Below are 13,278 nucleotides of genomic sequence, written 5' to 3' on the forward strand. Positions count from 1 at the left end.
TTTCCTGCAAATTCTGAGGTTGGTTCCTAAGACCACGAAGCCTTCTCCCAAGTGCATCCCAAACGTGCTCTATTGGATTAAGGTCAGGGGACCTCGATGGCCAGTCCATGACGTTGATTCGAACGTTTTGAAGGAAATTTCGTGTCAACATCGCGGTATGCGGCCGAGCATTATCATGCTGGAACTGTAGACCTGGGCCATGAGCCGCCATGAAAGGAACGAGTTCAGGGGTGAGCACCTAGTCGCGGTAAGCAGCAGCTGTGAGGTTTCCACGGATGACCAGAAGTCGGGAACGGTTGTTCCCACAGAAAGCACCTACACCATGCAACTTCCGCCCCCGAATCTGTCGACTTCCTGTACACAACATTGGGCATACCGTTCACGACGTCGTCTCCAGACTCTATGCCTGCCGTCCGCGAATCTGAGGGTAAACCTGGAGTCATTGCTAAAGACGACTCGATTCCAGTCTCTCTGGGTCCATCGGAGGTGACGCTGGGCCCACAGCAGACGTTGACGTTGATGAAACGGCGTCAATATTGGCCCACGATATGGACGTCGAGAATGGAGATTGGCAGCCCGCGACCGATTTCGAATGGTCTATGAGGACAGTGGACCTCTAAACATCTCAGCCCTGGATCGTGTAGCCGGCAGAAATCTGTCACGTAGGTGACGTAGAACGATTTGACGGTCTTCTGCTCGTGACGTCACACGTGGACGACCCGACCTTGGGCGATCAGAAGTGGTGCCAGTTTGTTGTAGACGACCTCGCAAGTCATACACAGTACGACAGCTGCATCCCATTGCTCTTGCGACGTCAATAACTGATCTTCTCTCTTGCAACATGCCAACGGCACGTCCACGTTGCACATTTGACAATCGTGGCATTTCAAGTACCGTTAGAACTGTGGTTTAAAAGTGTTTTTTTCAATTCTTGAGGCCAATGCAAACACGTGCATATGAAGAAAACTTCGATGCGAAGATCACGTGATCGATTGCACGTGCCTATTTATGTGTACGTATATTTACATATAAATGTATTGATGTATTTATTCCCTATGGTCTTTATCTCTACTTATGTATCGTATTGATACACATGTACAACGATGTTGTTTGAAAAAAGAAATAAATAATCGGGGAATCTGAGAGTCTTAAAGAGGCGACCACATTGATCGTGTTGTCGACACTCGCTGACAATATCGTTCAACGGACTGTCTGGTTTCGACTCCATTATTCCCAGGAAGTCGCCATATAGCCGGACTATTGCTGTATATGGTGTTAAACAACAAACACATTTATAATGATATCGGGCACAAGTCATAAGTTGCAATTCCTGCACTGAACCGCCTTTAATGCAGTAATCGACATATACTCATGCCAATAATGGTTGTCACCCCCTTCAATTTTTTTAATTGGAGAGGGGGTGTGGGGTGGGTGTGTGTGTGTGTGTGGGGTTGACAACCATTATTGGCATGAGTATATTATCAAAGCCCTATACGTCCGCAAAGTCCAAGATTCAACTTTATGGGTCGTTCGTTTTAATAAAAGAGGAGAACCCTCTTTATTGGGTGATATACATGGGGGCTCGCTTTCTGAATGGGTAACTATATTGTATGGCTAGCTATGCCTATCTATTTCTGTCAATACTGCTGATTGTGTGGCTTTATATATACGTTCATAATTATACATTCGCAATGTTCATATTTTATTTTAGACATGCAATGATCGATGTTTCGATCAATCGTTACATGCTTATAAGTATATAAAGTATAACGTAATGCAGTTTACGGTAAATATTTTTGTCACAAATCAGTGGTGATTGTAGGAGAAGCATACAACCTATCAGTGGTAATATTGTTGAATACGTGCAAGTTATCAATAGTGAATATCGGGTCGAGGGGCCTCTGTAGGGGGGATGAGGACGGAATTGTACCACGAATCATACCAGGGAACACGCGACACATGGAACATACGATCACTGATGATATCATCAGATGCATGTTACCGATCAGTGACGATACCATGTGGCACACATAATTGATACATTATGATACTAGGGGGTGGACGACAGTGGTGATTTTGGTGATATACAGACCATGGTAGTGATTTATAGCAGGCAAGATTATAGCAATGTAGTTAACAGCAATACCTAAACACAATGATGTGCTTTGGATTTCGACCAAAACAAATAAAAAAAATTTCTGTTGCGTAAACATCTTTCACTGGTGTTTGAATAAAGAATACATACATGCTAGTAAATATCATTACATATAAAACAAATTACGCCGAATAAATACTGATTCGGTGGATAATCGATGCTCTTGCGTTGATGTTATATACATATACGACGGTCAGTATATAGTAAAGTGGCGAATGTTATTTTGAGAATTGGAGCACATTAAATAAATTGAGATTTGTATATAATATATCCATTCAAAAGTCTGCATACGTAAAGCAGTATAGCTAAAAGCGGCGTAAAACCATACTCACTCACTCACTCACTAAAGAAGCATATATCATTCATCAATGTAAACTATTGATAACGAAATGAATTAGTCTGTCCTGTTGGTTGATGAGTAAACTGGTTTTAGATATTTACTTCTACACTTTAGCTACTTACAAAATGATACGATAAACAGTATCACAAAACGACTTTCGTTATGGTGATAGTCACCTCCACCTGGTTGATGTAGGTATCCAAATACAAAACCGGATTAATGCTACAAAACGAAAGAGAAAGTACCTTGGAAAACCTTCTTTCGTTTTGATATTCTACGTCCATAATTTCAAAATGGCGCTCGTCTGGTGAACATGTCTTGTCGAGAGGAGCTCACATCCCGATCTGTGTTAATCACAGGCCTCCCAGATAATGTTATTGTGTCGGACTTTGTGAATGGCTACTTATCTCAGAACGGTATTACGAAGTTGGCGCAAGCTGTTGACTATGTCGGTGAATCTGACGCGACCAAGCGCAAACCTGGATATGTGGTGTTGCTTACATCGAAGATCGGTGAGTAGACTGAGACAGGGTTGTACTCTACTGCTGGGGTTATTGTGTCGCTGTGCTTATATTGTGTATGACAAACTCAAGTACCGATAACAGGTGTGATTTAACACGCCCCTAGTGACCCGCCATCCGGGACGCCCCTGGTGACTTCATTACTGTTTTTCCCATTTTTTCCCACAACGACATTGCTGGAATAATGCTAAAAGAGGCGTAAAACTAAATTGTACTCAGTTTTTCCCTGGTGTCTGGTGTCCCCGCCACGACATTGCTGGAATAATGCTAAAAGCGGCGTAAAACTAAATTCACTCACTCACTCATTACTGTTTTTCCCACATGGGTACCAGCCCATTTCTGGTGTCCCCCGCCACGATATTGCTGGAATAATGCTAAAAGCGGCATAAAACTAAATTCACTCACTCACTCATTACTGTTATTCAATGAACGAACCACGCACACAAGGGCGGATCCAGAGGGAACATGCGGGGGTGCGTCCTCCCCCCGAAAAAATATCCTTGAGCATTTCCCCTAACCTTTGGACTCTCTCTCTCTCTCTCTCTCTCTCTCTCTCTCTCTCTCTCTCTCTCTCTCTCTCTCTCTCTCTCTCTCTCTCTCTCTCTCTCTCTCTCTCTCTCTCTCTCTCTCTCTCTCTCTCTCTCTCTCTCTCTCTCTCTCTCTCTCTCTCTCGTTATCCGCCCTGGTACATTCAGTAGTTCATTGGTATAGTTATCTTGTCATGATTCTATTTCTTTCCCTTAAATGTATGTAATATAAAAATGTATTGCTCAGTAGTTGTTCAATTGTTCTCACTTCCAAGAATACAGATGCAGAAATCAAAAACCAGTTTGTCCACTAGACTGAGAGACCTTTTGTTAGAGACCCAGTCAACAACTAGCTCTTCCTTTCCAGGAAAAGAAAGCTCCTATATATATATCTGAGCGTCCTGGTAGCTGATCTGTAGGTGCGTTACTGGGTCGCTATATTTACAATAGCCATTGATAGACACAGTGACTCAGCGACGCGGCGACAGTGAAAAGGCCGACTTATATCAGTGTTTAAAACTCCCAAAATGGCAAGCCAGACAGCCGGACTGGTAACTTTTGAAATTTACCAGTCCGGATACAAACTTGCCTTGCAAACTGAAAGAACGTGTGTTGTGATTAGTTATTGTAAAATGAACTGTCCTATCGTAAATAGTTTAACATAATTATCATAAGACCTTAAACACCTCAAACTGACGACAAGAGAACCTGTCTGATGTTATGAAATATTTACTGTTTGGAGTAAAAACATCTATCAGACCACCGGACAGGCTACTTTTGGTAAATTGGTAGTATAAGCATAATATGTATATCCTTACATTGATCAACAAAGATGAAATCTGTTTTACCTAGAGATTATTAACCGAGTGTGTTTCCGTACCATTGATATCTATAAATTGAAGCAAATCGGACATGAATTTATATGAAGAGACGCAATGGAAAACACCCTCGTAAACTCGCTACGCGGCGTCATCAATCAAATGTTAAAACGTTTTAGGATTCTCATGGTGTGTATGGAGTTTGTGAAAGTAGTTCGTGTATTGACCTATTTTGCAATGTTTATCAGATTTGGATACAAAATCTTTATCAGATTGCTAAATTGCATCGATAACACCCTCCATCGTATGATAATCATTATTCTTTTGTTATTATAGCAAAAGGACACAATTTGAAATTTAATTTCATCTGCCAGTCATACAAAACGTTAAAATGAAAAAAACTAACGTCAATATACGTCTTTATATTTTTGCATATAAACCTAATGAATATATTATTATATTGTTATGCAATACTTCATAAAAAGTACACGATCTGTTCAAGTGAATTTAAAACGTGGCTGTAGTATCTAGACATTTTGTAGATTGCTAAGGTGAATTATGTGTCACACACACACACACACACACACGCACACGCACTGAACTTCCCGGCTTAAAAATGAAGTGGAATGATTCTGCTGAATGATACAACAAATGAATAAAAGCAAAATACAATTATTAAAATTAAAACCGACTAAAGTTATAGCAATAATACAGGCCATTACCATGTTCGAGGAATGTATCCATCAATATCCACATAAAGGGACGAGATGCCATTCATCCGTAGCTCACAAAGAAAGCTGTTCCATTTTATGTGTCATTTGACAGTCGAAAAAGATGTGGAAAAGATGTATATAGCGTTATAACGAGTGATATATTTTTTCAACTGGTCACGTGACTGTTTCGGGTTTTTCTTCATTGGTCACCCAAGACAGCACACATGACAACTCTTTGCATAATGTCCACCATTCGTTAAAAAAGTAGTTTAGGACGTTGTTTTTACACATACACTTTACGACAGAATGTGGGTGTGTTCAGTGTAGGTTAGTACACCTACATACAAAATGTTTGACAAGATAAAAGTAATGGATCAATCAGCTTGTTATCGGTTTATCTTTTGATCGATTTTTGTTTTTAACTCAGTTGATAATTCCTCTTTCTGCACTTCCATGCGTATATTACATAACATGTATTACATTTGCCACATAGTGAGTATTTACTCCAGACATGAGAAATGCCAAATGGAAACCCTTGTCGGGTAATCTGAGTGGTGTTACTATTAATCATACCTGTTATTAATACATTAACTGCCCATCAAATGAATGATGACAAATAAACAGGTGTAGGTTTTTATCACAAAACACGGGCTACGGCAAGGGAGTAGTAATCGCTGTATTGCATGCAATTTTAATTGCCTAAAAACTTAGGAGTCGACGCTGTTTTGAGGATACGAACGGAACGTCATTGCTGCATAAGATGTACATATATAAGCATTTGCCGTGTACTAAAGTTATAAACTGTATATAAATATTTACCTTAGTACATTTTCAGATTTTTCTAGTCATGGCAATGGGGGTTGATTTAGTTACAGATTCAAGTCATTCAACAGTGTGTTTTAAATATCATTGGTCAATAGACATCACATTGTTACATGACATGATTAATTATCGAGGTAATAAAACACAAATAGAATCAAATTGGACCTATTTGTGAATGAGCCCATGTGTGAAAGAGAGCTGAGCGGAGTTACGTCTCTTGGGCATGTCATATACCTGTGTCAAAAATAATCCCACATGACATGTTGGGTTCACATTAGATACGTGAATCTCAAAATGCCCACACGATCAGCATGACACATTTTTCTACTCCAGCTCTACTCAGAATCGATAGAAGTCTGGCCTCATCGGAATATGAGAATCCAGAATCAAATCGTCCTTGTTTCACATTATGCTGGACAAAGTACAAAGTGTATCAGTGATAGCTCGATAAATGTGTATCTTGATCAACATTGAATAACTGACGGGAACCAACGTGTTCATTTTGTTCCATCTGACAGATGCACGGAGGATACTGGTTGAACACCAGGTGTCAGAATGCAGGTATGAGAGAGGCGTGTCGACAATATCGGCCATGAGGTGTCCCGAGGAACTCATACCCGCCCCCTGGCTGGAAGATCCTCCACGTTACAACACGGTAATAATAACGATAATAGTAAATGGGATTGGTCTTAGGAATCACCCCGCTCCAACCCCTACCCTCCACATCCCCATTATATGTAAGATTTTTTTCATTTCAAACCCGAAATTAACTAATGCTCAAATTAAAGTATACGTGTTTGACCAACGTGGAAAAGAAATAAAAGCATACATAAATGAATATCTGTTCAATTTCAATAGAGTAACTATTCAATTCTACAGCAAATGAACACAAATATCATTTCATACAAAGTCGGAAATACCGTTTGACTGACACTGAAAGACACGTGGTATAATAGTCTGAACTTTTACACAAATCAACAAGGCGGTTATTCTGCAAAATGTAATCAAAGGTTGAATCAGTTTGTCGTTTGTGAGTCTTGCGTTATCGTGTTGGTAGACAATGCCATCTGGTTGTTGCTGGATATAAATGGCAAAACACCTGTATCTTTGAGCATTCAGGTTCTCATGAATGCAGATCCAAGCGGTCGGATTTACTGAATGCAATTCGGCGCTAAACGTTCACACGTACACGTGCCCGGCTGTCAATACTGTACAGCCGAAACCTACCGTGTCGGTGAACATTACACGTCGTCAATCACGCATCTGCCAACGTTGCCTGGCCCATGTCAATCGACCACGTCAGTTTTGAAGAGTCAGATGCACATTGCGGTAGGGTCGACGTGCTCGAAAACCATGTTCTCTTAGTCGCCAGTAGGTCGACGGATACGGCGTCCTAGTGTCGTCGTCACTGCCGTTGACGTTGTCGATACAAGATTATTTCTCCCATGAATTGTCCGGATGTGGCGATCATCATCGGGCGTTGTCACACATGGTCGACCACTCCTAGGTCTGTTTGACGTATTGCCTGTTTGTCTTAGTCGTTGCATCAGTCTGATGACAGTTGCTCGGGTGCAGCCGAAGGTTCTGGCAATGACGGTGTGGTTAGCTCCTTGTTGGATCATTCTGACAGCTCTCTCTCTCTTTCGATTTGCCTCAAACGTGGCATATTTTGTGTGTTGTTTTACTACTGTATTGCTCACGTGTCGCGTAGGTTGTTTCATGCCGTCAGTTTGCACGTGCATTTCGTGTTACATAAGAAAAAGTCGTTTTGGATTTTGTAGCAACGATTACACGATTCGTTAAGTTGTTTCGCCGTTTGTTCCCGGAAAGAATGGTTCTGCGCGTGTGTGACATGGTCTCAGTATGGTTTGATCACATCATTTTTATTTTTGTGAATCGTTATGTAATATTTTGCGGTGTATAGTTTCTTTTGAGCACTAGTTTACATTTCCTATTTTCCAAACCACCCGTTCCTGACGTTGTTTAAACGTATGACATATTTATTTGTAAATTTCAACTTATGTTATTCATGCAAAGAGGCAGTTTTAGTTGTAATGCTTTATATTATGCCTGATATATGATTGCCATGACAACATCATCATTTTATGGGGGTTATGATGCTTTGTTTGATGGAACATGAAAGTGTAATAACTAATGTGACCTTTAAGTGAAGTCATTGGATTGGTATCATAATAACCTTTCTTTTTATGTCAAGCTGCACCAGACACCTGGTGTCAATGTGGAACGTCCACCAAGTGACCCAGATAGACACCCACCTCCGAAAGACAAACAAACTGAAGAACAGATGCCCCTACCAAAACACGACACTGAGTGCGACCCTGTTATCCATGAAAAGCCCCAACAGACCTTGAGTGTCACTGAGCCGTCAGTGATGCAATCCTCACAACCGAATATCCAGGAACCCAGATATCAGGCTCCTCAAGGAAACTTAAATGATCATCAGAATATGGTCCCTGGAGGAAGTCCTGACGGTTCACCAAGACCGCAACGTACACAACTCACGCAGAACATTCCTTCAGGACCTGCTCCAGGAATGCCAAGTGTAGTTCAGCCACAGAACATCCTGCCAGGTTCGCCTTGGGCTCATCCCTACCCCGGTACTGTGCCTCCTTACTACCATGCCCCTGCGAATCTCCAGCCACACCCACACCACATGCAACCACCTGGACACCCACAATATTCTGGGAGATATCCACAACCGAATCCTGGGAGATATCCACAACCAGATCCTGGGAGATATCCACAACCAGATCCTGTGAGATATCCACATCCAAACCCTAACTATTCATCACATTCACATGGACCATATCCACCGCCCCCACAACATCCAACACAAGGCCCGCCATATCAAATCCCACCACAACAACAGCAACCATACGAAAACCCAATGCAAGGTCAGCAATACCAATTTCAAATGCAAGGTCAACCATACCAAAATCAAATACAAGGTCATCCATTTCAACCACCCCCATTCCAACAATATCAACAAAGGCCTTATCTACCAGCTGAACACTATCCACAAGCCAACTATCCAGCTCCAAACTATCCAGAAGGACCCCCAGTGCATCCACAGGGTGCACCCTCTGCCACACAATTCGGTGGATATCACCAAGAGCAAAGATGTCCTTCACCCAAACCCAAAGAACATCCAGTTCCTAAAACAATCGGGGACCAAGAACAGAAACCTAAAGGTACGGTATATCTTGTTCAGTTGTTTCGAGAATTCAAACCGATGTGACTGTGCTGTACCAGATACTGAAGTTAAGGATGCTGATGTCACAGAATTAAATGAACAGTATTTTCGACAATTGTTATCTTAACATATGTAAATGAACACGGCTCTCATTGCCGAAAGCTATGAATACAGAATGTCATTTAGGAAATGGTCAAATGTAACACATGTTATAATTGGTACTATACTTCCTCAAGTTACACTTGTCAGAGGCGTACACAAGGTCGTTGTCTAGACTACCAGTCATCCGACTTTCATATTTGTGGAAGCTTTGGTGGCTGAGTGGGTTAGATGGTTGACTTTGTTTGATGGTGATTAGGTGCCAGACTCTAAGAGTGTGGATTCAAATCGCGGAACAAAAGTGCTTCTGTCTGTTCTTTACGGAGGAACAGTAATCCCAAATACAGCATATATGTTACTGGCAAACAAGGATAAGTCGGACCGGCGCAGAGAACGCGTTTAGGAGAAGTAGGCGGTGCACGGCAATGAGCAAACCCATTTGGTTTGTGTAAGGTAAAGCAGATGTAGGCTAGTGCACGTGCAGTACATGAGGATGAAATTGATTCCGCGAGTAGCTGCACGCGCCTTGCGCCTTGCATCACCCATCGCACTACAATTGATCGCGGACAACCTGGGACCCCTTCGCTAGCAATGGCAAACGCCAGTGGGCGGCACTCATACATGCTAATACGGGTCAATTGTAGGGGTGTCATGATTCACTCTCACTTCGATTCGATACGATTATCGATTCAATTTGTTCGATTCGATTCACCAAAGCTGAGGACAAAGTCAAATTTGTTGTAATATCAGTTTAATTTGGCAAACTTTGAAAAATTGGCACAATGCACAGTTAGAACACTGTCAAGACAAGTTGTCAACAAATACTCACTAAACAAGTGATCATGAAATTAAGTTTCAGTCACGAACTTTGGTCACGAACTCTGGGCACTTACAATGTCTCCGGCAGTGGAGAATACCCTCTCACTGGCCACACTTGTAGCAGCGAATTTTCAACATAATTTCTTACGATTTTCAGGTGAAATAAACTCTCAGTATTAGAATGTAAGTACTTTATGAATCGAATCGAAACGGATGCATTTGAAATCGAGATCGAATCGTACATCTATCGATTCGATTTTCGATAAACCGAACCGAATCGTGACACCCCTAGTCAATTATCAGGTCGGTGCTCAACTTATCCTTGTTTGCCAGTACATTTGAACACTTTCTAACTGGCATCGTGTATTCACAATTGTTATTACATTATCTAGATCTAGAATTGATTTCCCTGCCCGGAAATTGGTTGGAAAAATTCCATCTTATAAAATCTACTTTGCATTGATTGTCCATAAGTCACCATTATATTCATTTGTTTCTGCAATCAACCTAAAATATTGGAATTCGAAATATGTTCTTAAACATTTTGTTCAAACATATGATAATCTTTCCTTCACAGCCACACCAAATGCCGGTCCCACCACCCTGGAAGTGAGGGGTATACAGCCCAACATGACTGAGGATAGCGTGAAGCTGTATTTTGAAAATAGACGAAAAAGCGGCGGGGAGAGGGAGAGGTGGTAAAGGTGGATATGAAGAAGAGGAAGAACAAAGCTCTGGTCTTCTTCAAAGATCCTGAAAGTAGGTATCTGTGTGTATGTATAAAGTTCCTGGTACAGTATTAAAAACTGTGAACGGCTTCCTCATCCAAAACTGTTATATTACAGTCACGTTCACATTAGTCCTTGGATTTTCATGGGTGTACTACGAGTGAGTGAGTGAGTTTTAGTTTTACGCTGCTTTTAGCAATATTCCAGCAATATCACGGCGGGGACACTAGAAATGGGTTTCACACATTGTATCCATATGGGGAATCGAACCCGGGTTCTCGGCGTGACGAGCAAACGCTTAACCACTAGGCTACCCCACAGCCCCTGGGTATACTATGAATATAACGGTAATAGCTGTAGAAACAGTCATCAAAAATGACGTCACATCTGATTAACAAGCACAAAGTGTGGAAGTTGTTTTGTTTTATATTTTGTTCAGTTCAATGACAAGTTATTGAAAATACAATTCAAATTCAAATTCAAATTCAAATGTTTATTGTATGAAAGGCCATGGGCCTACATACATGAAGTGTACACGGTACATTATAGGATCAATTGCCAAAACAATGTCTATATTTGAAATATAACATTACAGATTAATAATCTTGATAGTTTGTGGTTGCCATAAGGCGAGCAAATTGATGTACTAAAGGGCGATTTAAATATTTATTTGGTATGTATTTCCTTCGAATGTTCTTTAAGGATGGACATATGAGGGTGAAATGGTACAGATCTTCGATGTTGTTTAAATTACAATATGTACATACCCTTTCAGACTTCGCAATTCTATTATGTCTCCCGGTATCAATATTTAGCCTTGTACATCCAACTCAAGTATGAGCAAAGTCGGTTGCAAATGTACACAAGGTCGAATCTATTACATATTTCTATGCTTCGAGGCTAATCTTATATATTTCTACTGTAACTAAAACTGTATAAAACATTAGAATTTGTTGATGAGCTCATTCCATTTTCTGGCAACATTACACAATAAGAAACACGTGCATAATGCATTCAGGATCAGAATTACAAGAGAGAACAAGTATTCCTTTCAACCATTTTCATCATATACAAAACCTTCCTTGTAAATATTACTCTGTGAATGAGTCTGAATTGGAATTTTAGTAACCTAATAATCTTTGTACATTTTCTATACTGGGTAAATATTTCTTTCCATGAAGTATGAACATTACTTATGGTTTGCCATCGTGACAAACATCTTCTTGTCTATTAGGGGTGGTGGGGTAGCCTAATGGTTAAAGCGTTTGCTCGTCACGCCGAAGACCCGGGTTCGATTCCCCACATGGGTAAAATGTGTGAAGCCCATTTCTGGTGTCCCCGCCGTGATGTTGCTGGAATATTGCTAAAAGTGACGTAAAACCATACTCACTTACTCACTCTTGTCCTATTACATTCTATCATAGATAATCTTGCACCCAAATCAAAGGATGATATTAATCTGGTGGTTTAAAAAGATATGTTCACGTAATATCTTCTTAATGTTCGAGTTCTCAAAATTAACCATCTTCCGATATATTTGCCATGAAACTAAAACATCCCACTAACACCCACTGGTGTTCTGCTTGTTATAATTAACATTTACCCCTAGTAAAATGATTGCCTTTCGATTAACTTTACATTTTCTTAAAGATCATCATATCTTCCCACAGTCAAGGAACTGAAACCAGCTGTCCAATATAGACTGTGAATCGTTAACATTTTGCATCACGTTCATAACCTGTAACTGTCATTTTCTTTAGTTGCAGACCGTGTCCTCAACAAGAAGCCCCACCTGATTAACAAGCACAGTGTGGAAGTTCTGGCTTACATAGAACACTCCGGTGCTGCTGATGATGATGATGAATCTGGAGAAGATGACGACATTCAAGAACAGAGCACTATTGAAGTTCGGGGATTCAAACCCAATACAAGCCGGGACACTCTTGAATATTACTTTGAAAACACTAAAAGAAGTGGAGGTGGACCTGTGACAAACTCTGAGAAGAAGGATGATGTCATCTTCATTACGTTTGAGTCACCTGAGGGTAAAATGTATTCCTATTTATTGTGATATAATAGATGTCTTGAGTAAGTGAGTGAGTGAGTTGAGTTTTAGGACGCTTTTAGCAATATTCCAGCAATATCACGGCGGGGGACACCAGAAATGGGCTTCACACTTTGTACCCATGTGGGGAATTGAACCCGGGCCTTCGACGTGACGAGCGAACGCTTTAACCACTAGGCTACCCCACCGCCCCACATGTCTTTGGAAATTTACGATTTTAGGTTGCAAAGGTGAAATGTTCTTCAGGGTGTGTTCAACGTTGTTGATATAGTAACATCTCCGTAATACTGGAGGCGGTGGGAAGCCTAGTGGTTAAGGCGTTCGCTCGTCACGCTGAAGACTGGGGTTCGATTCCCCACATGGGCACATTGTGTGAAACCCATTTCTGGTGTACCCCGCTGTGATATTGCTGGAATATTGCTAAAAACGGCGTAAAACCCAACTTACTCACTCCGTA

At 41.0% G+C, this 13,278-nt stretch overlaps 1 protein-coding gene across 1 annotated transcript in view; it reads left to right on the plus strand.

Annotated features, from left to right (window-relative positions):
- The first annotated feature begins 2,798 nt into the window (after positions 1-2,798).
- LOC124267548 (protein mono-ADP-ribosyltransferase PARP14-like) overlaps positions 2,799-13,278 on the plus strand; it is a 34,146-nt gene continuing 23,666 nt past the window's right edge. The window contains 5 exon segments of the mRNA XM_046702475.1: positions 2,799-3,007; positions 6,415-6,551; positions 8,112-9,108; positions 10,606-10,787; positions 12,517-12,801. Of these exon segments, the coding sequence (XP_046558431.1) occupies positions 10,739-10,787; positions 12,517-12,801 (334 nt within the window). The 5' untranslated portion in view covers positions 2,799-3,007; positions 6,415-6,551; positions 8,112-9,108; positions 10,606-10,738.

Source organism: Haliotis rubra, unplaced genomic scaffold, assembly GCF_003918875.1.
Source record: "Haliotis rubra isolate DU_JTF1 unplaced genomic scaffold, ASM391887v1 Scf132, whole genome shotgun sequence".
NCBI classification, from domain to species: Eukaryota; Metazoa; Mollusca; class Gastropoda; order Lepetellida; family Haliotidae; genus Haliotis; species Haliotis rubra.